The sequence below is a fragment of the Mustela lutreola genome, chromosome 16, assembly GCF_030435805.1.
Source record: "Mustela lutreola isolate mMusLut2 chromosome 16, mMusLut2.pri, whole genome shotgun sequence".
Classification (NCBI taxonomy): domain Eukaryota; kingdom Metazoa; phylum Chordata; class Mammalia; order Carnivora; family Mustelidae; genus Mustela; species Mustela lutreola.
The window spans coordinates 45243897-45271699 of NC_081305.1; the positions used below are offsets into that span (position 1 = coordinate 45243897).

Here is a 27803-nt window from a genome sequence, read left to right on the forward strand (position 1 = left end):
TTTTCTTAAAGAGGCAGTACTTCTATAACAGAAAAAAAAAAAAGGTAGACTCATTTCTATTTATTTGTGAACCACATATATGACTCCATTGGGTGAAAAAATTAGTCTTTAAATAAATATAAAAACTTTATTAAAAAAAATTATTAAAGCCAATTCCTCAGCCAGGCCTCACAAAATGGGTAGTCAAAAGATCCCATAAATTTTTAAAGCAACAACAACAAAAATTTAATGGAATAAGAAACATGTTTAAAAAGGTGGGTTTTGTTTGTTTGTTTGATGTTACAAAAGCAGCCAACACAGAAACAACAAGGAATGTGTGATTATCCAGGGCCGAGGGAAACGTGGGCACTAGGAAAGCTGTCTCCCATCTATTTTTAGTAAGGGATTACTGGACATTATCTAAAAGTTGACAAAGTAAGAAATCAGCCCAGAATTTGCTTTAAAGATGTAAGGAACTACCAGAGGAATAAAAAGGAGCAAAGGTTTAAAAAAACGCACCACAGATCACAATTACTTTGGCCATTTCTGAAAAGTCATTTAATCCCATAAAATTTTAACCGACTGTGGGGCGCGGGGGAGCTGCTGTTTTCAGGGCTTTGCTTGATGCGAAGCTTCGTCTGCCTTATTCGTCTTTTGTTCTTATGTCATACCTGGGCACTTAAAAAAATTATTTATTTTAAAAGTAGGTTTCTAATACCGCAATCTTTCCAGATTGTTCGTTACTAGACGCTAAGCTGAAGGATCCAGATAGAACAGGACACAGAGCGTCACAAGATACTGCTCAACACTTGGAAAAGTTAACTTAGTAGAACAAAACTTAAATTGGGAAGAGCGGCCGCAGCTAAAAACAAACTTGCTAAATCAAGAAACGGTGTTCGGAGGCTTCTGATTCACGGATTCTGCGAAGGGGCCGCCAGCCAGAAGAGACAGAAACCAGAACTGGTAAAAAGTGGTCTGGCCTTTTCGCTGGCTGCTGTGCACACGTGTTGATCGGGTACGGTTTTGTTTTTTTTTTTGGGGGGGGGGGTTATCCCAGGGTGGCCTCCGCCGAGGAGCAACGGGGTGCCACGCGTGGGCGTCAGAGGACCCGTCTAAAAGCAAAGCCTTTTCCGTACCACCTGGGGCTTTTCAAACGTGTGCTTGACTCTGGACTTAAAGGGGCGCAGCTGGCTGGCGGAGCCTGGGACCCGGGGAGGACCCGGGGAGGGGGTCTGGGGCACGGGACTCCCGGGGACCCGCTCCTCCCGGCAGGGTCTAGGGCGGAAGTGAGTGGGGACCGGACACGTGTCCCGACCTGCGTCCCTACCTGTCCCGGCGCTCACCTGGCGGCCAGCTCGGAGGCGGCGGCGGGCTAAGCTCCCTTTTCCCCACCCAGCTCTGGGAGGCAGTCAGGGGGCTCCCTGGGATCGGCCCCGCCCAAGGAGCCCCGGGACCGGCGGTCTGGGCAGTCGGTCCTCTGCGGGGGCGGGGGGCTGACGACCGGAGGCGGACGCGTGGGCCGGCGGCTGGGAGATCCGCCGGCAGGCGGCTGCGGCGGGCGGGAGGGAGGCAGGGGCGGTATCCGCGAGGCTGCCGGCGCCGGGGGAGGGCCCAGCTGCCGCGAGGCCGGCGGGGAGGAGACGCAGCCCCCGCGCTCTGGGAGCCAGGGGCCCGCCCCTGGGAGAGCCTACACTTGGCCCACGTGGGCACCTGCTGCCGGGCGCCCTGTGATCTGGCACTCCATCCACCTCCGCGGGGTGAGGTTCACCTCCGCGGGGTGAAGTCCACCTCCCCGAGAGCGTCAGCCGTGGGCCTCGTTCCAGCCGCCTCCTCCCCCCAAATCTTGGTTCTTTCTCGTGCCGGCCTCCTGCCTGCAGCCGCCTCCGCCATTGGAAACGTCTCTCCCGCCATCTGGCCAGTGCTGTAAATGGCATAGCTGTGACTCCGACCCTGGGCCCGGTTTGCAACTCTGGATCAAGTGCCTATCCACAGAGATGCTCTCGCATTGCGCTGTGTCCCCAGCAGAGAGAGTCTCAGAAGCCCAGGTCGGCTCTTAAGGGGACCCTCTCTCCCACACAGACTTGTTTGTGGCAGCGGCAGCGATAGCCAGTATGTCCCTACTTTGGAAACCCACCCGCTCCCTTAAACTGTAGACAAACCAATTAATCCTAAGTTTAGTATCAGTAAGAATGGAGCCCCCCACCCATTGGGCCGCCCCAGTTCCTTCCGATTGACCTAGATCGCAAGGGACCTCAATCAAGAGATTGACCTGGGTTATCCCAGAGCGAGACTTCTGAACACCAGGTCTTGCTGCCTGGCCCAGTTACCCCAGGCCCTCGCTCCTATCAGGCGCTGTGCTAAATGCATTCTGTGCGTGACTCCAAGGACGCCTCTCATGAGAAACTGAGGCACAGAGTTACGTGGTCTTTGCACGGGTTGCAAGTCTCGTGTTTGGGGGTCACACAACTGGCAAAGCTTGGAGCATGGATTCCCCAAGCCCCCTCTGCTAGGAGCATCAACGAGGCACCACAGCGCCATCGTGAGGAGGGTGCGAGGTCCTGCGCTTGCGGCCCCGAAGAAAGGTGACCTCTCACTTGTACCACCTCCTTAGGAAGCATTTTCTACTGTGGGTTGTAAAATTATTTTATTATAGGTGGTATTTTTAATACAGAGCCACACACAGTCCCTTTCTTGAAAGGCTTAGGGCTATATGGTTTGGGTTCCGGATTTTTTTTTTTTTTTTAAATTCTAGAAGGTTATAGAATGATTATACCATATCCAGGGTACTGCAGTAGTCCCAGCAAGGTCAGGATGGTACAACACGATCACATGATATTTCTGCTTCGCAGCGTCTATGGAGAGGAATATACACTTAGTGGAATATACACTTACCTGATGTCAGTTTAGTCAGGCCTGATTGCTTGAAGAGTTTGGGGGCCTGATTTATGAAGCAGGTTGGTTTGTGCATAATGAATAGTAGCGATGATTTTTTAAATCGATACCATTATTAAACACCTTCTGTGGGCCAGGTGCAGCCTGTATAGTTTATGCAAGTTTAGAAGCACTAAACAATTTATTTCATCAAATAATACAGCTTATTGCAGATAAATCAGAAAAACAACAACAACAAACCATTAAGGGTCCCCAGTAAAATAATTGGATCATCAAAGGATTCTAAAACCATTGGTAGAATGTTGGAGAACAGTCCAGAATTATTACCCAACAGACGACTTATTCATTACAAATGGGAAAAATGTACCTACCTAGTGGGGGGGCAGTTTCTGGCTGACACCCTCTTAACCAAAGGATCAACGGTGTCCCCAAGAGTGGGACACTATGACATCAAGTGTCTCTTGATGTGACACTCTAGAAAATACACAAAATTACCTATGCAGAATTCTTGTGGGGGGGAGAGTTACCCCTACATTTAATAACCAGCAAAAATTCAGACATTGAAAATGGGGGATCTATACCCAGGAACTGGTCAGTACTTTTCAAAAAAAGTCCACGTGATTACGGTGTGCACACCTCGACTGGGTCCTGTCTGGTGATCCTTGCTTGTTCCTTGCCAATCTCAGATGAGGGACTGTGTCTGTAGGCGATGGGGCTGTGCTTCCTGCTATAAATGCTGGACTGTTTGCCTCCAGGGCTCTGCCCTGAGCTGGGGCATGAATGGCAGCTTTGTCTCTGGGTGTGGGGCTTGCCTTCAGTCTGGCCTCACATGTGGTCAGGGAGGGGGGGGGGCGATGAGAGGCCAGGAGCACCGCTGTGGGCTGCCCCTTCAGTCCTCTGCAAGCACCGGAGTAGGACTGGCTCTTTCTGGAAGCCAGTTTGCCTCCTAGTTAGCATCTCAGACTCTCGGAGAGCTGGATCTCTTTAGGGAACTGGTTCTTATTTTCCGGCACATGAATGTTGGATGGCCTGGACCCTGGGGAAGGAAGGGAGGCCAGGGTCCAGAGGGCTTGGACAGATTATCATCTGAGCCCGCTTTGGCTGTCTTTTCTCACTCTTGTCTACCCTAGAACCTTGGTCGTGCTGGGCTGCCTCTTCCCTGCAGTTCTTTCCTGAATGCAATGAATGACCTCACTCTGGTTCATGTCCACAAGCCTCCACCTGATCTGTCGATCAGAAATGCGTTAAACTGTCTGGTGTGAAGGTCCCGGCACTGGCTGGGTAATGACCCCCTGAAGACATATCCATGCCCTCAGCCTTGAGTGGCAAAAGGGATTGCGAAGATGTGATCGAGTTGAGGACCTTGAGCTGGGGAGATTATCCTGGATTGTCTGGCTGGGAATAAAGCCCAGGAGGAAAGGTGGGCACTAGAAGCTCAAAAAAGCCATGAAGGCTATGGTAATTGGTCACAGCAGCAAAGGGAAGTGAACACAGCTTCCTTCCTGAGCCCTTGGCCATGGTTGGTTGATTTCCTTTTTTTAGTCACTTAATTTATACAAACAAGGGTACAGAAGTATTTCCAGGTGCCACCTCTGATTCCTGAGGGACCCAAGGAAGGCCCTTAGTTGTCTCACTGTGCTGTCAGTTCCCTTAGGGAAGAGGGTTGAAATGGACAAGGCAGACTGCCTCCCAGTTACATCAGGCCTACACAGAGGTTCTGTTTAGCTTCCAGTGTTTTGTTTTTTAAAGATTTTATTTATTTGAGAGAGAGAGAGCGAGAACAAGAGCAAGGGTGGGGGAAGGGCAGGAAGCCGGATGTGGGGCTCGAACCCAGGACCCCGATAGCATGACCTGAGGTGAAGGGAGATGCTTAACCAACCGAGCCACCCGGGTACCCCTAGTTTCCAGTGTTTTAAAGCTTTCATTTTAATCAGGGTCATATATTTGCGTTGTATACAATTTGGAAGGTATGAAAGAGGTTTCCCAATGCTCATCTCTCTTCTACCAGGGCCCTCAGTTTCCCTCAGTTTTCCCTGGATTCTGATCTGTTCTTGCAGAACTTTTCTATACATATACAAGATGGTTCACATACACACACTCTCAACAATCACATTCTCCCTGCTCGACACTGCGTTTATCATTTAGTAGAGTTTCATGCTCTTTCCATATCATTACATAGATTTGTTTGTTTGTTTAACAGCCACGTAGATCTCCATTGTATGGATGTACCCAATATTTTTCTCTTGACCCTTATTGACAGAAATATATTTCCAGAATTTTCTATTATAGACATTGCTGCCAAATACGATGTGTGTCATCTATTGTATTTACTATATAAAAAAATTTTTTTAGGAGTTCCTGGGTGGCTCTGTCATTAAGTATCTGCCTTTGGTTCAGATCATGATCTCAGGGTTCTGGGATCCAGTCCCGCATCGGGCTCTCTGCTTGGCAGGGAGCCTGCTTCCTCCTCTCTCTTTCTCTGCCTGCCTCTCTGCCTACTTGTGATCTCTCTCTGTTAAATAAATTAAAAAAAAATTATTGTTTAAAAAAATTTTTTTTAGGGGCGCCTGGGTGGCTTAGTTGTTAAGCATCTGCCTTCGGCTCAGGTCATGATCCCAGGGTCTTGGGACTGAGCCTTGTGTTGGGCTCCCTGCTCTGCGCGAGGAGTCTGCTTCTCCCTCTCCCACTCTCCTTGCTTGTGTTCCCTTTCATGCTGTATCTCTCTCTGTCAAATAAATAAATGAAATCCTTACCTAAAATAAAATAAAATAAATTTTTAAAGGAAGGAGGCCCTTTTTAAAAATTAATTTATTTTAGAGAGAAAGAGAGAGCAAGAGCGAGGAGGGGAAGGGGCCAAGAGAGACAGTAGCCAAGCAGACGCCCCCTGAGCGGGGAGCCAGACGCAGGGCCCCACCTCACAGCAAGGAACCTGATGATCATGACCTAAGCCAAAGGAACCTGACCCTGGGATCATGACCTAAGCCAAAGGCAGACACTTAGCCGACTGAGCCACCCCGCCCCAATCTTTCTTTTTTCTTTGACAAAAAAAAAAAAAAAAAAAAAAAAAAATCGTTCAGCAGTTCTTCCTCTCACTAGATTTCCGTAACTGCTTAAACACTCCTGCCAAATGCAATCACCCTGGACGCTTCACCATTCTAACATCCAGTGTCTGCAAATGATGTTGTAAAGAACCCAACAAGCAGACAAAAAGCCATCATGTGACCTTATAATGATGATCAAACTAATTACTTGCGCTGACACCTGTCACAACTGTGCTGACACCATGGGTTGAAATTTGTTTCTTTATTATGGTGAGTCCAATTTGCATTCTGGTTTCCTGTGGGAGTTGGATTGTACTCAGCCACCCCGAAGAGTCAGGGTGAGTAGCGCTGCTGAGGTCAAGGGTGTAGGTGGAACGGGTCTCAGGATGGCCAATGATTCAAGATCAGTGATGAGACCAGGGAGCACCTGCCCCAGCAGCCCTCCTCTGACGTCCTCATTGCTCAGGGTCAGGCCACGGGTTCAGCTCTGAGCAAACACATGGGTTTGGGTCGGGGCCCGGGTCAGGCTTTCCCCTCAGAGTTTCCTGTATCCTCAGCATCTTTCTCCCCATAGTGCAGGCTGGCAGGTGGGCGCAGGAGCTCATGGTTCTGAGCACGGCCTATTTCTTTTTCTTTTTTTTTTTTTTTTTTAAGATTTTATTTATTTATTTGACAGAGAGAGAGAGATCACAAGTAGGCAGAAAGGCAGGCAGAGAGAGAGAGAGAGAGAGAGAGGAGGAAGCAGGCTCCCTCCTCTGTCCTCCATCGGGCAGAGAGCCTGATGCAGGACTCGATCCTAGGACCCTGAGACCATGACATAAGCCGAAGGCAGAGGCCCAAACCACTGAGTCCCCCAGGTGCCCGCACCACCTATTTCTATCCAGTTACACCCAAAGCCTCTCATTGGTGCAGCTTAAGAAAACCCCAATGGTTTTATTGTGGTAAAAATATATGTATATATAGCACAAGATTTGCCAATTTAGCCCTTTGGATTAGTTGAGTGTATGATGCTTGGCAACCATCACTATTTGCTCTTTGCCCAATTTGCCATCACTTCAAACCATAACTCTTCACCCATCAAGCAATAATTCCCCATGCCCTCCTCCCCACAGCCCTTGGCAGCCTCGAAGCTACTTTTTTTGAGTCTGTGAATTTGTCTCTTCTAGATATTTCATGGAAGTGGAGTCCTGTGATAGTTGGTCTCTTGTGTCTGGCTTCTTGCACTTAGCGTAACGTTTCATGCGGCAGTGTGTATCAGTCCTTTGTTCCTTCCTATGGATTGGTCATATTCTGTTGTATTTTGTTAACCCATTCATCCGTTGAAAGGTGTCTGATTTCTGTCCTTTTGGCTACTAGGCATAAAGCTGTTACAGACATTGACTTGCAAGTCCCTGCTTCAGTCCTGTTTTCAGTTCTTCTGGGTAGATACCCAGAAGCAGATAGCTGGGTCATATGGTAACTCTATGTTTAACTTCTTGGGGACCAAAGTGTTTTCCACAGTGGTCGCACTATTTTACGTCTTCACCAGCAACATATGAGGGCTCTGATTTCTCCACCTCCATGCCAACACTTGTTTCCTCTTTTTATTCTCATTATTATTTTTTAAAGATTTTATTTATTTATTTGAGAAAGAGAGAGAACCCACAAGTGGGGGATGGGGAGGGGCAGACAGAGAAGGAGAGGCAGACTCCCTGCTGAGCAAAGAGCCCTACAGGGGCTCGATCCTGCCACCCTGAGATCATGACCTGAGCCAAAGGCAGATGCTTAACCCCCAGAGCCACCCAGACATCCCGGCTCCAAAATCTTAAATGCCAAGGTGCTGGGCTGGGAGCCCTAGGTATGTTGTCCCATGTAAGGCTCCCAGCAACCCTCTGAGGTTTTGGAAGGTTCCACTGTTATCCCAAATGTACAGGCCAAGACAACTGCAGAAGGGGAGCAGCCGGGAGCTGACCTGGGAGCCGGCAGCCACTATCCCAGGCTGACCTGTCTACAAGCATAAAAACCACGATTACCCTCAGCGGCCCCCCCTGCCCAGGGCAGATGTTTTCCCCAGGCTTTGTTGTCACTGAATCTTGTAAATGGATTCGTTGTGGTGTTGGCCCTCTGCTTGCTCCTCCTGCCCTCGCTTTGTGAAGTTGGCCACCCCAGCAGGAGCGGTCCTGCTGCATCAGAGAGCTGAGACCTCGGGGTTACCGCTTGGGGCCTCGCACGCGGCGGGGACTCTCTGAACACCGTGGGTTCACGTCCCGCTGACGCAAAGCACACTTCCGGGGGCAACACTGCGCAGAGCTTCCTCGGAGGCACTGTTTGCCAGATATCAAGGGTCTGAAACCTGGATCTCCTTTGAAGATTCAGGCTTAGAAAGAAATGCAGCCTGGAGCTTTTATCAGGCTGGCTAGCGGAGGCACGGGGAACCGTGGGTTGCTAGAGGTTCTGCCAGCCTGTGAGAAGAGAACTTGGAAAGAAACGTATTCTCTTGCCTTGGGATCAGGTCATGATCCTGGGGTCCTGGGATCGAGCCCTGCCTGGGGCTTCCTGCTTGGAAGGGAGCCTGCTTCTCCCTCTCCCTGCTGCTTGTGCTCTCTCTCTCTGCCAATAAATAAATAAATAAATAAATAAAATCTTTTTAAAAATTTAAAAAAGAAATATATGGATCCAGCCTGTAGAAACAATACTTCCCCCGAGGCAAAGAAAAAAAGAGCGGCATGATGCTTGACTGATGGCACTTGTGCTAAGCAGTGGGGTGTCCCATCATTTACATGAGCGAACATATATTTATGAACAATTATAATATGTTGGGGGGCAGAACCAAGAACATGTGCTAAGTGCATCAAACTATAAGATCTGGGTTATCATTTTATGGATCAGAATGAGGCCAATTTTCTTAAAAACGGTGTATCAATGAAAAGATTATACATAATCTTTTCGGCTTTGGGTTTGGGAAAAGCTGAGATTTTAGCTTTTATCAAAAAATTTTATTTATTTATTTCACAGAGAGAGAGCAGAGTGGGGCAGGGGAAAGGCAGAGGGAGAGGGAGAAGCAGGCTTTCCGCTGAGCAGGGAGCCCCATGCAGGACTCAATCTCAGGACCCCGGGATCACAACCTGAGCTAAAAGCAGATGCTTAACCAACTGAGCCACCCAGGCACCCCTAGATTCAGCTGTTCTAACAGAGATCCAAGTCAGAAGTTTATTTTGCGCTCCCTATTTCTTTCCAGGCTGATAAAATAGCTCTGCTCCATGAAATCAGTCAGGGATCTTGGTTCCTTCTGGGTGTTGGTCTTGTCTAGGTTGTTCGAAGGGCTTGTCACCGCCACCACAGTCCACATGACCAGGCCTGGCTGCAAGGGAGTGTGGGAAATGTAGGTTTTCTTTCTGGGGGTGTCTTACACCTAATAAGAGTCTATCACTGTTGTGTTCATCAGCTATTGCTGTGTAACAAACAACACCCACCCACCCTGGCTGGCTCAGTTGGTAGAACATACGACCAATCTCAGGGTTGTGAGTTCAAGCCCCATGTTGGGCATGGAGCCTACTGAAAAAACGAAACCAAACCAAAAGAACTACCAATAAAAAACATTGTCTTCCTTAAGTTTCAAAGTTCTATTTCCAAATATTATTCTATTTATAAATCTGGTCAATTTTACCGCTTTTGGGGGAGGTCTTTGATGAATGGTCAACCCATCCCAGTTTCAACAACTTCATATCCCATTTAGAATCTTTATTAATTAGGGGCGCCTGGGTGGCTCACTCAGTGGGTTAAGCCGCTGCCTTCGGCTCAGGTCATGATCTCAGGGTCCTGGGATCGAGTCCCGCATCGGGCTCTCTGCTCAGCGGGGAGCCTGCTTCCTCCTCTCTCTCTCTGCCTGCCTCTCTGCCTACTTGTGATCTCCCTCTGTCAAATAAATAAATAAAATCTTTAAAAAAAAAAAAGAATCTTTATTAATTAATTTCCCTTTAATGTTCTGCTTTCACATTTTAAACTGTTCAATTTTCTTTGGAAGCTCAACAGAAGTGCCTAAGAAGTGAAACCTTCCCAGGTACTTAACTCTCATAATACATTATAAGAGTATCAAGATCTTTTAAACATTCCAGGACTCACCTAGAAAAATTATCTTGCACGTTCCAGTGAAAAATTACAAGTCTAAAATAATGGATTACTCAATTATGCACTTTATGTTGGAAGACTTACATCTACAGGATAAATCTGTCATATTTTTGCTGATGCCAAATTCTCTTAAGCATTACAAATACTTTAAATACCAAATATCCCAGATGATTCTCCCCCACCCTGCCAAATATCCCAGATGACTCTTAAACATAACACAGGAGGGCTCGGTTGGTTAAGCGTCTGCCTTTGGCTCAGATCCTGATCCCAGGATCCTGGGGTTGAGCCCTGAGCCCCGTATTGGGCTCCCTACTCAGCAGGAAGCCTGCTTCTCACTCCTCCTCTCTCTCTCTGTCTCAAATAAACAAAATAAAATATTTTTTTAAAAATATTTTTTCTATTTATTTGACAGACAGAGACCACAAGTAGGCAGAGAGGGAGGCAGAGAGAGAGGGGGAAGCAGGCTCCCCACTGATCAGAGAGCCTGATGCAGGGCTTGATCCCAGAACCCTGGGATCATGACCTGAGCCAAAGGCAGTGGCTTAACCCACTGAGCCACCCAGGCACCCCCAAAATAAAATCTTTTTTTTTTTTTTAAAGATTTTATTTATTTAATTGACTGAGAGAGAGACCACAAGCAGGCAGAGAGGCAGGCAGGCAGAGAGAGAGGGGAGGAAGCAGGCTCCCCGCTGAGCAGAGAGCCTGATGCGGGGCTCGATCCCATGACCCTGAGATCATGACCTGAGCCAAAGGCAGAGGCTTTAATCCACTGAGCCACCCAGGCGCCCCCCAAAATAAAATCTTTAAAAAAATATAACACAAATAAATAAATAAATAAATAATTTGAAAAATATAACATAGGAGTACTAATTCTGTTGGTTCAATTGACTTTCTTCTTTTATATATATTTTTAACTAGCCTCCATGCCCAACTTGGGCTTGAACTCATAACCTTTGAGGTCAAGAGTCATACACTCTACTGACTGAGCCAGTGAGGTGTCTTTCTTTTTTTTAATTATAAGCCTTGCTTACAGCTGGGCATTAAAACACACTTGTAAGTAAGGAAAATTTTACTGGCAAGGTGAGGTTAATTCTTGGCCAGAGGTTTGGAACTGGAACAGAGCTCTCTTTCTAGTTAAGGGGGGAAAAAAAAAGACAAAATTAAAATAAATTCCCCAGAAGAACACTCCAGAATGCTGGGCCCTTTTTAAATAGTTACAATAACAAAGGGGCTCATGGGCTGTGAAGCTTTGGTCCCTGGGCCCGCATCCCGGGTCAGGCTGTACCATGACCTCATATGTGTGCAATTTCACACTTGGTGAAATCAGAGGAAATCTGCGCCTGCTACCGGCCTGCTCACAGCTGGATTGGCGTCAGCTGGTCTGTCTACTGCCCAATTCCGGGTTGCATTCTTTCTCCCTCCACGAGCCTTGAGTCCCGGTGTCTGGCCTGGCTGCAGCCCCTGGAGACTAGTTCAGTGATCTCCAGTGTGTTGAAGGCATCACTCATCAGCCCTTTGCCTGGCTCTGCCCTGGCCAGGGAGCAAAAGGCAAAAGGGAGGGTTGTGATCCCAGAAATGAAAAGGCTAAAGGGAGGGTTGTGACCCCAGAAACGAACAGGGAGGTCCCAGAGGGTCCCCTGGGGACTGGAGATCAGGGATCTGGAGATTGGGATGAATCAGCTCTCACTTCGGAGTCCATGGAATGTGGGGAGGGTGCAACCAGCCTTGGTGTGTGTGTGTGTGTGTGTGTTTGTGTGTGTATTGAGTGGGGGTTGGGGGGGCTGGGAGGGTGTGGAGCTGCTGGGTTCAACTTTTCAAAAACTCCAGAGGCCCTGTCGCCAGGAGGAGGGGTAGCAAGGGGCCCAGATGGCGGGAGATCAGATAACAGGCTGGGGTGGGGGAGGGTGCTGGAGGAGGACAGTGGAAGGAGTCTGGCCATGTGACTTCAGAGCCCAGCCCTGCCCTTTTCACCCTCACCGAGAGGGGACTGAGGAGGCAGTGCAATAGCCCAGAGAAGAGCACATGGGGCGGCAGGGTGGGGGGTGCTTTGCCTCGGTCCTGAGGGGAGGAGCTAGCTGGATGAGTCCTAATCAAGGCGAGAGGTGATCCTGCCTGACTCCGAGCCCAGTGGCCCCAGAGGTAGGGCAGATTCTGTGTATGTCTTGAGGGAAAGAAGTGGGATTTGCTGTTGGGTTGGTGTGGATGTGGTGTGGGAGAAGGGGAGAGAGAGAGAGAGAAAAATCCAAGACCAGGCAAAGGGCTTGGAACAGAGCAGCTGGTTGAACACTGGGGCCTCTTCCTGAAGGCGGCCTCAGGGGCCTGAGGCGCAGGTGGGGAGGTGGGGGAGAGTGAGGGCCCAGCAGCAGTTTGTTCTGGGCACTTGCTAGGAACTTGAAGGTGCAATGTCTTCCTAAATGTGGTAGCCATAATCTCAGAAAGAAATACATTCTCCAGGGGTGCCCGGGTGGCTCAGTCAGTTAAGCGTCTGCCTTCGGCTCAGGTCATAATCCCAGATCCCTTGGATGGAGCGCCACATTGGGCTGACTTCTCCCTCTGCCTCAGCTTGTTCTCTCTCAAAAATAAATAAATAAAATCTTAAAAAGAACACATTTTCCATAACAATCAGTATACATAAAAGTAAACAGAATTTCTTGCAGCAATGTTTACCCTTCCTATATGTGATGTACTCTGACAAATCAATTTTTTATTGTATTTCATTTTTTTTTTTATTTGACAGACAGAGATCACAGGTAGGCAGAGAGGCAGGCAGAGAGAGAAGAAGGGAAGCAGGTTCCCTGCTGAGCAGAGAGCCTGACTTGGGGCTCGATCCCAGGACCCTGAGATCATGACCTGAGCTGAAGGCAGAGGCTTTAACCCACTGAGCCACCCAGGCGTCCCTATTGTATTTCATTTTTTAAAAAGATTTTATTTATTTGAGAGAGAGAGAGAATGAGAGAGACAGAGAGAGAGAGAGAGAAAGCATAGGGCGGGCAGGGAGGGGCAGGCGGAGGGAGAAGCAGACTCCAGGATCATGACCTGAGCTGAGGGCAGTCACTTAACGAACTGAGCCACCCAGCCGCCCTATTGGATTTCCATTTTTTAAAACTCCTGAGGACCCCTGCAGGCATGATGATGTCCTCAGAGAAGATGTCAAGGGCAGGGCGGCTGAGCCAGTGGCAGGAAAGTGGCAGGGAAGGGCCCTGCTGGGCAGCAATGCTGTGCAAGCGTAGGGCAGGGGTGAGTAGGCTGCGGGGTGGCAGAGGTAGGCCCCTTTTACCCATCCCCCTGCAGAGGTGGGCCTGGATCTGCGGCAGGGTGGAAATGATATGTGGGTCCTGCCGCCTCCCATCCGGGATCTGCACTGTGACTGCCTGTAAGTGAGTGCCCACCTCCCCCCCACCATCCCTGCCAGCCAGCTCCAGGGCGGGTTCCGTGGCTGCTGTGGTTGGTAGTGGAGGAGCCTGGCTCTTTCTCTTTCCCCTCCATCATCTTCAGCATTTGGCTTTTATCCTCCAGGATGACAGCCTCCGCTGGATGTACTGTAACCTCACAGAGGCAGGAAGAAGTGGGGAGGGCAAGGCCACCCAGTAGAGCTCCCTTGCCCAGACCTGACCACATGGCCACTTTTCCTGCACAGGAGCATGTGAGTGCAAGCATCCAGCAAAGGAGAACAGGTGAGCCGTGGCTGGCGGTCTCTACTTCACCTCCTGTGGCTGGAGCATTGCTGCCCTGACCAGAAAGATAGGGGTTCCGTTAGCCAGGAAGGGGGAATGGTCAGCAAATAACAGATCTGCTGTGTTAGGACCTGGGCGACAGCAGCATTCTTTACTAATGCCACAGTCCGGCATCGCTCTGTCATTACTGACTTTGGCTGGCCACCGGAGGGGGCTTCAGGAGCACCTCGTGAGCCCGTTGGATGGATGATGGGGAGACAAGGCAGACCTGAAGAAGAGTAGGAAAGGATTGGAGGATGCTTGGCAGTGGGAGAGGGAGAGCGAGAGGGAGACGCCCCACTGAGCAGGGAGCCCCACCCAGACTCGAACCCAGGACCCTGGGATCATGACCAGAGCCCAAGGCAGACGCTTAAAGGACTCAGCCACTCAGACGCCCCTTATGTTTGTTTAGAAGTAAACACACATACATACATGCAGTCATTGACCGGTAGGGTTTCCCGGGAGACAGACTCCGAGCTGGGATCTGCAGCCAGAGAGGACGGTTAGCGGGGAGTGCTCTAGGACACGTGTGTGAGGAAGAGAGGGGGCAGGGCTGGTGCTGGGAGAAGCTGATACGGTCGCATCAAGGGTCTCAGTCCATCTGATGGGGAACCTGGAACTGGAATGGCCCTTCTGGGTTGTTCCTCGCTGAGGCATGGAGCCAGGTTTTTGTCCCTCTTACTGCCCAGACGCAGAACGTGGGCTCCCCCTCAGAAAGAAGCATGAGCTTGAGCAAGATGGTTCTCTAGCACTGACGGTCTTTCCCAGACAAAGGCACAGCTGGAAGCCATGTGCCATGAGCCACTAGCAGTCGTGGAAAGAATGCCTCCACCCTGAAGAGGAGATCTGGGCTGTTGTATAAAAGAGGGTCCACTCCACTTTTCTACCTAATATCAATAGGTGCAGACAATTCCACAATAAACCTTTTTTTAAAAAAAGGTTTTATTTATTTATTTGTCAGAGAGAGAGAGAGAGAGAGAGCACAAGCAGGGGTAATAGCAGGCTCCCTGCCGAGCAAGGAGTCCGATGTGGGACTTGATCCCAGGACCCTGGAATCACAACCCGAGTTGAAGGCAGACGTTTAACTGACTGAGCCACCCAGACTTCCCCACAATAAACATTTGTTTAAAAAGATTTTATTTATTTATTTGAGAGAGACAAAGAGCGCACTCGTTCCGGCGGGGAGCAGAGGGAGAGGGATGAACAGACTCTCCACTGAGCAGGGAGCCAGACGTGGGGCTCAATCCCAAGATGTGGGATCATGACCCGAGCCGAAGGCAGCTACTTAACTGACTGAGCCACCCAGGCTCCCCTCCACAATAAAAAATTTTAAAGGGCTTTTTTTTTCTTTTTTTTAATGTAACCTCTACAGCCAGTATGGGGCTTGAACTTAAAACCCCAAGATCAAGAATCACATGCTCTACTGACTGAGCCAGACAGGCAGGCTCTGCTCCACAATTTAAAAAAAAAAAATTTTTTTTTAAAGAATAAGTTTAAAAAAATTTTTTTATTTTTATTTATTTATTTGACAAAGAGCGATCACAAGTAGGAGGAGAGGCAGGCAGAGAGAGAGAGGAGGAAGCAGACTCCCCACTGAGCAGAGAGCCCGCTGCAGGGCTCGATCCCAGGACCCTGGGATCATAACATGAGCCAAAGGCAGATGCTTAACCCACTGAGCCACCCAGGCACCCCTCCACAATAAAAATTTAAGAAAATCTATTAATGTAGTCATAACTAAATAAAAATCTTTAAAAAAAGAAAATCTATTAATGTAATATGCCATATTAACAAATTACAAGAGGAGAAACATTGTATGAAATTCATCTCTCATTTTTTTTTTAAGATTTTATTTATTTATTTGACAGAGAGAAATCACAAGTACACTGAGAGGCAGGCAGAGAGAGAGAGAGAGAGAGAGAGAAGGAAGCAGGCTCCCTGCTGAGCAGAGAGCCCGATGCGGGACTCGATCCCAGGACCCTGAGATCATGACCTGAGCCGAAGGCAGCGGCTTAACCCACTGAGCCACCCAGGCGCCCCTGATCTCTCATTTATAATAAAACTTTTGTGGGGACGCCTGGGTGGCTCAGTTGGTTAAGCAGCTGCCTTCGGCTCAGGTCATGATCCCAGCGTCCTGGGATCGAGTCCCACATCAGGCTCCTTGCTCGGCGGGGAGCCTGCTTCTCCCTCTGCCTCTGCCTGCCATTCTGTCTGCCTGTGCTTGCTCTCTCCCCCTCTCTCTCTCTGATAAATAAAATCTTTGAAAAAAAAATAAAAATAAATAAATAAAACTTTTGTGACCCAACTAGAAAGGGGAATCATCAACCTGATATAAGGACACTGCCTGTAAGAAATATCAAAGTTAATTAGAAAAATTCCCTGCAAAGATCCAAGAGGAAATTTTAGCAAGTCAGCTAGATGTAAGACCAACCTGCAAAAAAAAAAAAAAAAAAAAAAGCACTCTGATAATAAAGGCAATGACCAATTAGAAAGTATAATTTGTAAGAAAAGAGTCCATTCTTTTATACAACAAAAAAGTAAGATGCATCAAATGCCAGGAAAAGATGTCTGAGCTCATTTTGGAATAAATGATGAGACCTAATTAAAGGATGACGGAGGTGACCTAAACAAGGAGACGGATACTAAGTCATACAGTAGTTAAGGTGAATGATTTAGAAAGGCACAAAAGGACAGCTATTGTCAGATTCTACTTATATGAGGAGCCCAGAATAGGCAAATTTATATAGAGAGAAGGTAGAGTAGAGAGGCTGTTGGGGAGGAGGTCGGAGAAGCTATTGTTTAATGGGTACATTAAATTAATTACTTACTTACTTAAATGTAAATATTTGGGATGATGAAAAAGTGCTGGAAAGGATAGTGGTACTTCTCCAACATTGTGAATGTACTTAACGCCACAGAATTGTACACTCAAAAATGGTTAAAGGGCGACTCAGTCGTAGAGCACGCAACTCTTGATCTCAGGGTTGTTAAGTTTGAGCCCATGTTGGGTGTACAGATTACTAAGAAAAAAAAAGTTAAAAATGGAAATTTTATGTTTTGTTTATTTTGCCACAATAAAATAAAAAGTTTCAGGGGAATGACTTCTGAAGGAACTGTGCAAAAAAAAAAGAATATCAGATATATGTAAACCAATAGGGATATGTATACAAAATGTAAGCTGAAAAAGTAAGTTGCAAAAGGTCCAGGAATTATGGCACTCTCTATGAAAATTAGGCTGTGAAGATTTGTGAAGTTTTGGCTGGCTGTTATAGATACTCAAAATCATGGTAATTTAAATGAGATACAAGTTTATTTCTCTCTTGGGTAAAATTCTGTTGTGGGCTGTTCAGTTGGGCATAGTGGCTCCACCATTATCTAAGGTCTAGGCTGCTCCTGGCTTCTCATTCTACCAACCTTAGGATGTGGCTCTCGTCCTCATGGCCCACGATGTAGCTCCAGCTGTCACATTTACCTTCCCAGAAGCAGGAATGTTGAAGAGGAGATGGAAAGGGCATGCTTCCCCCACCTTAAAGTCACGTGTCAAAAGTTGCACACATCACTTTCCCTTACATTGCATTAGCTGGAACTTTGTCACACGACCATACTTGGCTACAAGGAAAGTTTGGAAATGTGTTTTTTATACCAGGAAAACTTGTAACCAGAGATATGGAGGAAAGGGACACTGGAGGACATTGAGTAGTTAATACACACTGTCCATGAGAGAGACTGCTAAATTCATCAGGTCTCTCAAAATCCATTTTCCCTTTTAAAAATAAAAACCCTCGAGTCTGAGTTGGCCACCCAGCCACAGACTACATTTCCCAGCCTCCTCTGCATCTAGATGTGCCACGTGACTAAGTTCAGGCCAATGGGATGTAAAGAGAGATACTGTGTGCAATTTCTAGTTCATCTCCTTAAAAGCAAAGCAAATCTCCTATACTTCCCCTCTTCTTCCTCCCCAATGGATGGAAAGTAGCAGTTCCAAGATTTATTATTATTTTTTTTTAGAGAGAGAGAGGGAGGGGTTGGGGACGGCAAAAGGAGAGGAAGAGAGAGACTCTTGGGTAGACACCCCACTGAGTGTGAAGCCCCATGCAGGGCTCGATCTCACCACCCTGAGATCATGACCTGAGTCGAAGACAAGAATCCTCTGCTTAACTGACTGAGCCACCCAGGTGCCCCTAGGAAATAGGGCATATGCCCAAGATGGTAAAACGGACAGATCAAGGATCAGAGCCATCTCCTTTTCCTGGACTGCCCACCAGCCTATAAAATATTAGATGGGGGATGAACTTCCATGTCGCTTGGGGTCCTGTGTTTTAGAGGCTCTTACAACAGCCTGGTCTGCATCTGACGTAATATTGAAATTGATACCAGAAGTGGGGTGCTGATGTGAAAAATAAAAGTCTAAGAAGTGCTGCCGGTGGCAGAGACCAACTACGGCAGGATGAGAAGCCGGTGACTTTTATTACATCAGGAGGGAAAAAGGATTGTAGAGCTCTCTTGTTTGATAATGAGGTTAGCAGGTGACTGTTCACCTGAGCCTATAGCTCAGTGTTAGTGTGGAGTCTGCCCTTTTCTGCTTTTTGCAGAACACCGTGTAACTCCTGCCATTCAGATCTGTTCGCTAAAGCTTTGGTACAATGTCTCCAGGAGACAGCGGAAGGCTATCCTGCTGCAAACTTCATATGGAAGATGCTGGCCTCACACCCAGATTACTGATACCGATGGCTTCGAGGTCACAGCCTTTCAGTGGGGGAGAGAGGGTTGGACTGCGGAGTCAGAGAGATAAAAAAGGAGGTTCCGTGTATTTTAGAAGGGTAACTCAAAAAAGTTTGGGGGCTTGGCTACAAAGAACTGAATGGGGAACTCTGAGGAAAAGACCATAGCAGGTCTGGGGCTTCAGTCTTTATTTTATTTACTTGTTTAATTTTAAAGATTTAATAAGTATTTTTAATTTATTTGAGAGAGCGACTGAGAGAGCAAGAGAGTGCAAGCATAAGCAGGGGGAGGGGCAGAGGCAGAAGGAGAGGGAGGGGAAAGGATCTCAAGCAGACTCCGTGTTGAGCGTGGAGTCTGATGTGGGGCTCGATCTCACAACCCTGAGATCGTGACCCTGAGATCATGACGTAAGCTGAAACCAAGAGTCAAACACCTAACCCACTGAGCCACCCAGGCACCCCAAGTCTTCTATCTTTAGAAGGGTTTCTTGCAAGGTTGACCCTTGACGGGCATCTAGAAATTTGGCTTCTGGAGGTGTCCCCACCGTTCCCTAACAATGTGTCTTGTGCTGAATGTAGCATGTACCTAATTCCTAGCATGAAACAAAATTCCAGAAGGAAAGTAACATAAACCAGTGGGCAACCCTCTGGTGTTTTCAGCTGGGGAGGCCAGCAACGCTTCTGATTCTGGGAGCAGTTCTGAAAAATGCAGACCACCTATGTCTCTCCCCCAACTCTGGTACCTCCTCAGGGGCCAAGCTTGTGTTTTTCCTTTTTTGTTACAACATCAGTGTGGCTCATTCGGTTATCATCACTTTACATTTCTTCCCCCGAACTTTTTTTTTTTTTTGTAATGGAGGTAAAATTCACTTAATACTTTGTACTCTATGTTAGCCATTTAAAAATGTTCAATTCTGAGGTGCCTGGGTGGCTCAGTGAGTTAAAGCCTCTGCCTTCGGCTCAGGTCATGATCTCAGGGTCCTGGGATTGAGCCCCGCATCAGGCTCTCTGCTCAGCCGGGAGCCTGCTTCCTCCTCTCTCTCTGCCTGCCTCTCTACCTACTTGTGATCTCTGTCTGTCAAATAAATAAATAAAATCTTTAAAAAAAAAAAATGTTCAATTCAGTGGCGCCTGGGTGGCTCAGTGGGTTATGCGACTGCCTTCGGCTCAGGTGGTGATACTGGGGTCCTGGGATGGAGTCCCGCACCAGGCTCCCTGCTCAGCCAGGAGTCTGCTTGTCCCTCTCCCTCCTCCCTGCTCCTTCTCTCTCCCTCTCTCAGCCTCTCTCTCTTTCAAATAGATAAATAAAATCTTTAAAAATGTGCAGTTCAGTGGCTTTGGGTATACTCACAGCATTGTACAAGCATCTTCACCATATTGTTCCAGAACATTTCATCCCTCCATAAAGAAACTACCAATAAGCACTCTCCCGGCCACCGCCCCCACCCCCATCCCCTGGCAACCACTAGTCTATTTTCTTTCCCTATGGATTTTACTATTCTGGGCATTTTATGGAAATGGAATCATATCATACGTTGCTTTCTTTCGTTGAGCATAAGCTTTTCAAGGTGGGTTCATGTTATAGAGTGGCTCTGTATCTCATTCCTCCCCACCTCCAATCCTTTTTCTGGCTGAATAATATTCCATGTTATGGATATATTTCATTTGGTTTATCTGTTCATCACTTGATACACATTTGGGTTGCTTCCACTTCTTAGCTATTATAAATAAGGCTTCTCTGAACATTCACGTGCAAGTTTTTGGGTAAACACATTTTCAAGGCTCCTAGGTATACGTGTAGGAATGAAATCGCCAGGTCATATGGTAATTCTATGTTTAACTTTTGGGAGAACTCTTTCCAAAGCAGCTGCACCATTTCACATGCCCACAGACCCATAGTGCCTGAGGTTCCAATTTTTCACATCACCACCAACATTTGTTATTTTCCATGCTTTTGCTCATAGTCATCTTAGTGGGTGTAAAGTGGTGTCTCATTGTGGTTTTGATTTGCATTTCCTTAATGACTAATGATGATGAACATATTTCCGTATATTTATCAACCACTTGTACATCTTCTTTGCAGGAGTATCTATTCGTATCCTTTGCCCATTTAAAAACTGGTCTATTTTTTCCTGGTTGAGTGTGAGAGTTCTTTCTATATTCTGGATACTAGGCTTTTATCAGATAATGGTTTGCAAATATTCTTTTCCATTCTGTAGGTTGTCTTTTCACATTCTTGATGGTGTCCTTTTTTTTTTTTTAAGATTTTATTTATTTATTTGACAGAGATCACAAGTAGGCAGAGAGGTAGGCAGAGAGAGATGGAGAAGCAGGCTCCCTGCTGAGCAGACGGCCGGATGTGGAACTCAATCCCAGGACCCTGGGATCATGACCTGAGCTGAAGGCAGAGGCTTTAACCCACTGAGCCACCCAGGCGCCCTTGATGGTGTCCTTTGATGCACATCAGTTTTTAACTTGGAGGAAGTCCAATTTATCTAGCTTTTCCCTTCTGTGGCTTGTGCTTTTGGTGCCATATCTAAGAATCAATCGCCAAATCCAAGGTGAAAAAGATTGTCTCCTCTATTTTCTTCTAAGAACTTTATAGTTTTGGCTCTTAGATTTGTCTTTGATCCACTGCAAGTTGATTTTTGTATATGGTGTGAGGTAAGGATTCGATTTCATTCTTTTACACAGTCATTCAGTTGTCCCACACCATTTGCTGAAAAAGCAATTCTCTTCCCATTGGATGGTATTGATACCCTTGTAGGAAATCAACTGACTGAAGATGAGGTTTTTTTGGACTCTCAATTTTATCCCATTTATCTATATGTCTATCCTTATCACCCTGTTTTGATTACTGTAGCTTTGCACTAAGTCTTGAAACTTGAAAGTGTGAATCCTATAATTTTATTCTTTTTAAAGATTACTTTTGCAATTGGGACCCCCTGCAATCCATATGAATTCTAGGATAACCCTGTCCATTTCTGCAAAAAAGGGTAGCTGGAATTTTGATAGGGATTATATTGAATCTGTAGATCAGTTTGGAGAGTATTGTCATCTTAACAATATTGTCTTCCAATCAGTGAACCTGTGGTATCTTTCCATTTATTTATGTCTTCTTTAATTTCTGTCTGGAATGTTTGGTAGTTTTCAGTGTGCACGTCTTTCACTTCCTTGGTTAAACTTATTTCTATGTATTTTATTCATTTTGGTGCTATGGTAAATAGAATTATTTTCTTAATTTTGTTTTCAGATGATCATTGGTAACATATAAAAATTCAAGTGAAGGGACGCCTGGGTGACTCTGTCAGTTAAGCTGCTGCCTTCAGCTCAGGTCACGATCCCAGGGTCCTGGGACCAAGTCCCGCATCGGGCTCCTTGCTCAGTGGGGAGCCTGCTTCTCTCTCTGCCTCTGCCTGCCACTTTGCCTGCTTGTGCACTTGCTCACTCTCTCTCTTTCTGACAAATAATAAAATCTTTTAAAAAAAGAATAAAAGGGGGCGCCTGGGTGGCTCAGTGGGTTAAAGCCTCTGCCTTCAGCTCGGGTCATGATCCCAGGGTCCTGGGATCGAGCCCCGCATTGGGCTCTCTGCTTAGCAGGGAGCCTGCTTCCCCCTCTCTCTGTCTCTGCCTGCCTCTCTGCCCACTTGTGGTCTCTGTCTATCAAATAAATAAATAAAATCTTAAAAAAAAAAAGAATAAAATCCATCTGTGGCAAAAAAAATTTTTTTTTCAAGTGAAAAAAAATTTTTTAAAAAAGATTTTATTTACGGGGCGCCTGGGTGGCTCAGTGGGTTAAGCCGCTGCCTTCGGCTCAGGTCATGATCTTAGGGTCCTGGGATCGAGTCCCACATCGGGCTCTCTGCTCAGCAGGGAGCCTGCTTCCCTCTCTCTCTCTCTGCCTGCCTCTCTGTCTACTGTGATCTCTCTCTGTCAAATAAATAAATAAAATCTTAAAAAAAAAAGATTTTATTTACTTATCTGACAGACAGAGATTACAAGTAGGCAGAGAGGCAGTCAGAGAGAGGAGGAAGCAGGCTCCCTGCTGAGCAGAGAGCCCGATGTGGGGCTCGATCCCAGGACCTTGGGATCATGACCTGAGCTGAAAGCAGAGGCTTTAAACCACTGAGCCACCCAGGCGCCCCTCAAATGAAATTTTATATTGATCTTGTACCCTGTAACTTTCCTGAATTGAGTTATTAAATCATTAGGTCTAATTGTGTGTGTGTGTGTGTGTGTGTGTGTGTGTGCACGCACGCACTTTCAAATTCCAAATTATTTTAAAATTCTCCACACTTGATCTTAGTCAAAAAGCCAAAAAGTGATTATTTTTAAATTCTCATTCAAACTTTTCATCCATAAGGGTTAGATGCAATAAGGGACAAAAGCATTTTTACAGAAAAAGGTTTTTATGGCATCCATCTGGGTTTGCATCTTGGTTGTAGCATTTTTAATTTGGACCTGACAAGATTTTAGTTCTTCTATCACTGCAGTAAGGGATTCTCTAGTGTTTCCTCTGCTTTTTTTCAAGAGAAAAACATTTTTATAGAAGTTAATGAGAAAGACACACCATGGGGCACCTGGGTGGCTCAGTTGGTTAAGCATCTGCCTTCGGCTCAGGTCATGATCTCAGGGTCCTAGGATCGAGCCCCACATCGGGCTCCCTGCTCAGCAAGGGGTCTGCTTTTCCCTCTCCTCTGCCTCCTTCTTCCTGCAGCTCTCTTTGCTTGCACTCTGTCAAATTAATAAATAAAATCTTAAGAGAGTGACAGAGAGAAAGACACACCATATCCAGGAATTGGTCAAGATGAAAACCTGAATATTCAACAATTTTCAAATCATTTTATATAGCCCCTACCCCTTTTGTCCTGATCATTTATCCAGTAAGCAGCCTGGAGAAGATCAAGCCTGTTCTAAGAACCTCTGGTATTTAGTAATCAAGCAGCCTTCCTGAGGGGCAGGTATCAGGGGAAAGACCACAGAAGTAGAGTCAGACTATGAGTCCTTGTTGTAAACTGCCACTAATTGGGAAAACAGAATACAAGGCAACAGCTGTGCAACATCCACCCAGACTGATCCAGAGTCCAACGTGTTAGGAGTGCCCAAAGGGGGTCACAGTCCCTGTGATGAGCCCTCCCCCAGCTTGCAGCTCTCGGCAGCAGTCACAAGATAGAACTGCATTGGATGTTAGGATCTACATCAGAAATAGAGAGCTGAGCAGTAGCTTGATTTTAGATGGTTCCATCTGAAAGCAGCCTTTTCCTGTGGGCATTCTTATGTGACCCAGGTAGTCCAGCCAGCGTCCGTACCGCACACAGTTCAGGGTCCCACAGAGGGCTGTTTTACACCTGCCAACGTCCCAGAGTGAAGCTCTGTTCACTGAGCAGTTTGTGCTGTGAACGAAACAGTCCCCCGCAGACCATATCAGGTTTTGGCTTAGAGTCAGGTCTGGGCAATTCGGAGCTGCAAATGCCAGAATCCAGAAAAGCCAGAGGCTTCTCTTCCGCAGCAGCATAGCTGTGTGGGAGAACCGGAAGATCTGGTTCCAAGTCCAGAGGATGAGAAATGCTTTCCTAAGTCCTTTTTTCCTTATCAGTCTTAGAGCTTAGATGGCCCTGCTCAAAGGGAAGGTACATACTCCTTCAGGAGAGTGAGAAGCCAAGCCACGGACTGGGAAAATAATATTTGTGAAAGACATTTCTGATCAACAACTGCCATCCAAAATATATACAGAATTCTTCAATCTCAATGAGAAAAATGAACAATCTGATTCAAAAATGAACAAGAGAAGATATACAGATGGCAGATAAGTATCTAAGATGCTTGACATCGTATGTCATTGGGGAAATGCAAATTCAAGCAACAATGGGCTACTAATACACACCTATTATTATTATTGGTGCAAAAAAGGTAGTTTGATTAAAGCATGGGGACAGGACCCATGAGCAAAAAGGGCTTCCAACTACACACCTATCAGAACATCCCAAATTGGGCGCCTGGGTGGCTCAGTGTTTAAAGCCTCTGCCTTTGGCTCGGGTCGTGATCTCGGGGTCCTGGGATCGAGTCCCGCGTCGGGCTCTCTGCTCAGCGGGGAGCCTGCTTCCTCCTCTCTCTCTGCCTGCTTCTCTGTCTACTTGTGATTTCTGTCTGTCAAATAAATAAATAAAATCTTTAAAAAAAAAAAAAAAAAAAGAACATCCCAAATTGAGGGGCACCTGGGTGGCTCAGTGGGTTAAAGCCTCTTCCTTCGGCTCAGGTCATGTTCTCAGGGTCCTGGGATCGAGCCCCCTCATCAGGCTCTCTGCTCAGCAGGGAGCCTGCTTCCTCCTCTCTCTCTCTCTGCCTCCCTCTCTGCCTACTTGTGATCTCTGTCAAATAAATGAATATAATCTTAAAAAAAAAAAAAAAAAAAAAGAACAGCCCAAATCCAGAACACTGACAATGCCAAGTGCTGACTAGGGTGTGGAGGAACAGGAACTCCCATTTGTTGCTGGTGGGAATGCACATCGGGGTCCAGCCACTTTGGAAGGTAATCTCTGACAAAATTAAACATGCTCTTACCCTATAATCCTGTTATCAAGCCTCTTGGCATTTACCCCAAAGAGTTGAAAACTTGCACACGGATGTTTTATAGAGGCCTTACTCATAACTCCTTAAACTTGGAAGCAATCAATCAAGGATTCACCTCCTGGTTAAGTAAACTGTGGTCCATCCAGACAATGAAATATTATGTAGGGCTAAAAAGAAATGAGCTATCAGGCCAAGAAAAGACATGGGTGAACCAAAAGCACATTTTTTAAAAAAAGATTTTATTTGTTTGACAGAGTGAGAAATCACAAGTAGGCAGAGAGGCAGGCAGGGGGGGGGGCAGACTCCCTGCTGAGCAGAGAATCCGATGCAGGGCTCCATCCCAGGTCCCTGAGATCATGACCTGAGCTGAAGGCAGAGGCCCAACCCATTGAACCACCCAGGCACCCTCCAAAACTGCATATTACTAAGTGAAAGAAAACAACCTAAAAAAGGCACAGTGCCTCCCTGGCCAAAAGTTTTGTTTTGTTTTAAGATTTTTATTTAATTTATTTCTTTGAGAGAGAAAGAGAGTTATCACAAATTGGGGGTAAGGGCAGAGGAAGAAGCAGACTCCCCAATGCACAGGACTCCATGGTAAATCCCTGGTATCATGACCTAAGCCTAAGCCAGATGCTTAACTGATTGAGCCACCCAGGTGTCCCAAAAACGTCTTTTAAGCTCTCAACATGTGGTAATATACAGAAAACAAACCAAGATACACACACACACACACGTGTGTGTGTGTGTATTTCATGTATACATATACATCGATCACTGGTTTTTTTAATCCTACTTCTTGATGAAATGGCCACCAAATACAAAGCCATTTTTCAAACTTCCCTTTTCTTTTAGATATAATTCCTGGATAATGTTGTACCACGAATTCCCCCCCCCCCCCCGCCCCTCTCATTGCAAGTTTACTCAGATCCCTAGAAGTAAAATTAGCACTGGGGCACCGGGCTGGCTCAGTTGGTACAGCACACGGCTCTCAATCTCGGGATGGTGAGTTCAAGTCCCATGCTGGATAGCCTACTTGAAAGGGAAGAAAAAGGTAAATTCGGCATCTACAGGGCTAACATGATGGCTGCTCAGAGATCCCAGCTAGACTAGGTGGGGGTTCTGTGGTCTCCTTGCTGAAGAGATGGGGTCCCCCCCCATCTTTCAAAGAACTCTGGTTTATCTAAAGCTTTGATCCCCCCGGGAATGGATTTAACCAGCTGTCTTCTCCCTTGGAGGGGAGAGCAAGGCAAACCTTTAAACTTTTTAGTTCAACTAAAGCCCATCTTTGGGGGATGCGGCCCCTTTCTGGCGTAAGGTGGGAGGAGAAACTCCACTACAAACTCAGGTTTATTGTCTTTGACCCCTAACTTTTGGGGGAATGTTTGCACCTTTCCCTCTCCTGCCTGGAAGGAAAGTGGAAAACACCAAAGGCATCACCAGGCTTAATTAAGGATTTTCCTCACTATAGCTGGCATCTGCCCAAGTCAGCCAGGTCCCCAAGGGTTGGACCTATTGTTTTAATTCCCTAGCTAACTTTTCCCTCTTCCAACAGACAGCACCTGGGCTGTTTCAGACCATGGGTAATGGAACTCCGTGGCCACCAGGCACCAGGGTCTCGTCATCCCTCACGGTTCTCCCTTTACCCCAAATTATGTTGTGGCCATATTTGAATCAGGATCCTTCTAGAAGTCCCACCGCTGCCACCACTATGTGGGTTTGTGTGTGTATAATCCTAGGAGTATCTCATGCTCAGATATTTGCTGAAGGACTCATAAAACTCAGGATGTAGTTGTACTCGCCCCTGGGATTTTCTACAGGGGGGCGGTTGTATGCACATCTGGGTCATAAGGGACAAAGATACAGACACTGGAGGGTTATATGCAGGTTCCTTGGGTCCTCCCCCTCCTCGGAGGGGTCCTGCCAAATGCACTCTTGACCCAGCAACAAAAGTGGAGCCCCAGATGTGTGATGCCCAGGGAAGCTCATCAGAGACTCAGGCTGTTGGTCCTAGATACACCTTCTTTCTGCCTGGCTAGTACCCAAACTCCAGACCCCCAAAAGACAGCACATGTTCAGCACAAACCATACTGTTCACACAAATAGTCTAAGAGCCACGTATCAGTTAGGTAATGGTGGGAACACTTCCAAAATTCGAGTTCCCAGATGCCGTCTAAGGGCCCACCTTGCAAATAGGCCTTTTTTTTTTTTTTCCCCTCAAGATTTTATTATTTATTTGACAGGTAGAGAAAGACAGTGAGAGAGGGAACACAAGGCAGGGGAGAGGGAGAAGCAGACTTCCCGCCGAGCAGGGAGCCCGACATGGGGCTCGATCCCAGGCAGACGCTTAATGACTGAACCACCCCTAAACAGGCCTTTTTTGTTGGTTTTTTAAAATTTACTTGTTAGAGAGAGAGAACACAAGCAGGGGGAGTGGCAGGCAGAGGGAGAGGGAGAAGCAGGTTCCCTGCTGAACAGGGAGCATGACACGGGGCTCAATCCCAGACCCTGGGATCATGACCTGAGCCGAAGGCAGACGCTTAACCAATTGAGCCACTCAAGTGCCCCAACAAACAGGCCTTTCTTTCTCTCTCTCCTTCTTCCCTCCCTTCCTTCCTTCTTTGTTTCCTCCCTCTTTCCCTTTCCTTTCCTTTCTCCCTTCCTTTTTTCTTTTCCTTTCTTTCTAAGAGAGGTGGGAAGGGGTGGGGGGAGAGAGAGACTCTTCAACAGGCTCCACGCCCAGGGTGGTGCTCGATCTCATGACCCTGAGGTCATGACCTGAGCCA

General features: G+C 46.9%; 2 protein-coding genes across 6 annotated transcripts in view; both read right to left on the bottom strand.

The window, feature by feature from the left end:
• The window catches only part of FBXO17 (F-box protein 17), a 97693-nt gene that overhangs the window by 27659 nt on the left and 42231 nt on the right, over positions 1 to 27803 (bottom strand). For 2 of the 5 annotated variants that reach the window (XM_059151302.1, XM_059151304.1), the window contains exon 1: positions 1323 to 1719. The exons of 2 other annotated variants lie outside the window; for them this stretch is intronic. The gene's annotated coding sequence lies outside the window, so the exon portion shown is untranslated. Of the gene's footprint in view, positions 1 to 1306; positions 1720 to 27803 lie in introns of those variants that run through there. One more of the 5 variants, XM_059151303.1, reaches the window with a different exon arrangement.
• The window catches only part of FBXO27 (F-box protein 27), a 34656-nt gene continuing 9468 nt past the window's right edge, over positions 2616 to 27803 (bottom strand). Inside the window, exon 6 of the mRNA XM_059151311.1 lies at positions 2616 to 2831. Within this exon, the coding sequence (XP_059007294.1) occupies positions 2805 to 2831 (27 nt within the window). The 3' untranslated portion in view covers positions 2616 to 2804. The remainder of the gene's footprint in view (positions 2832 to 27803) is intronic.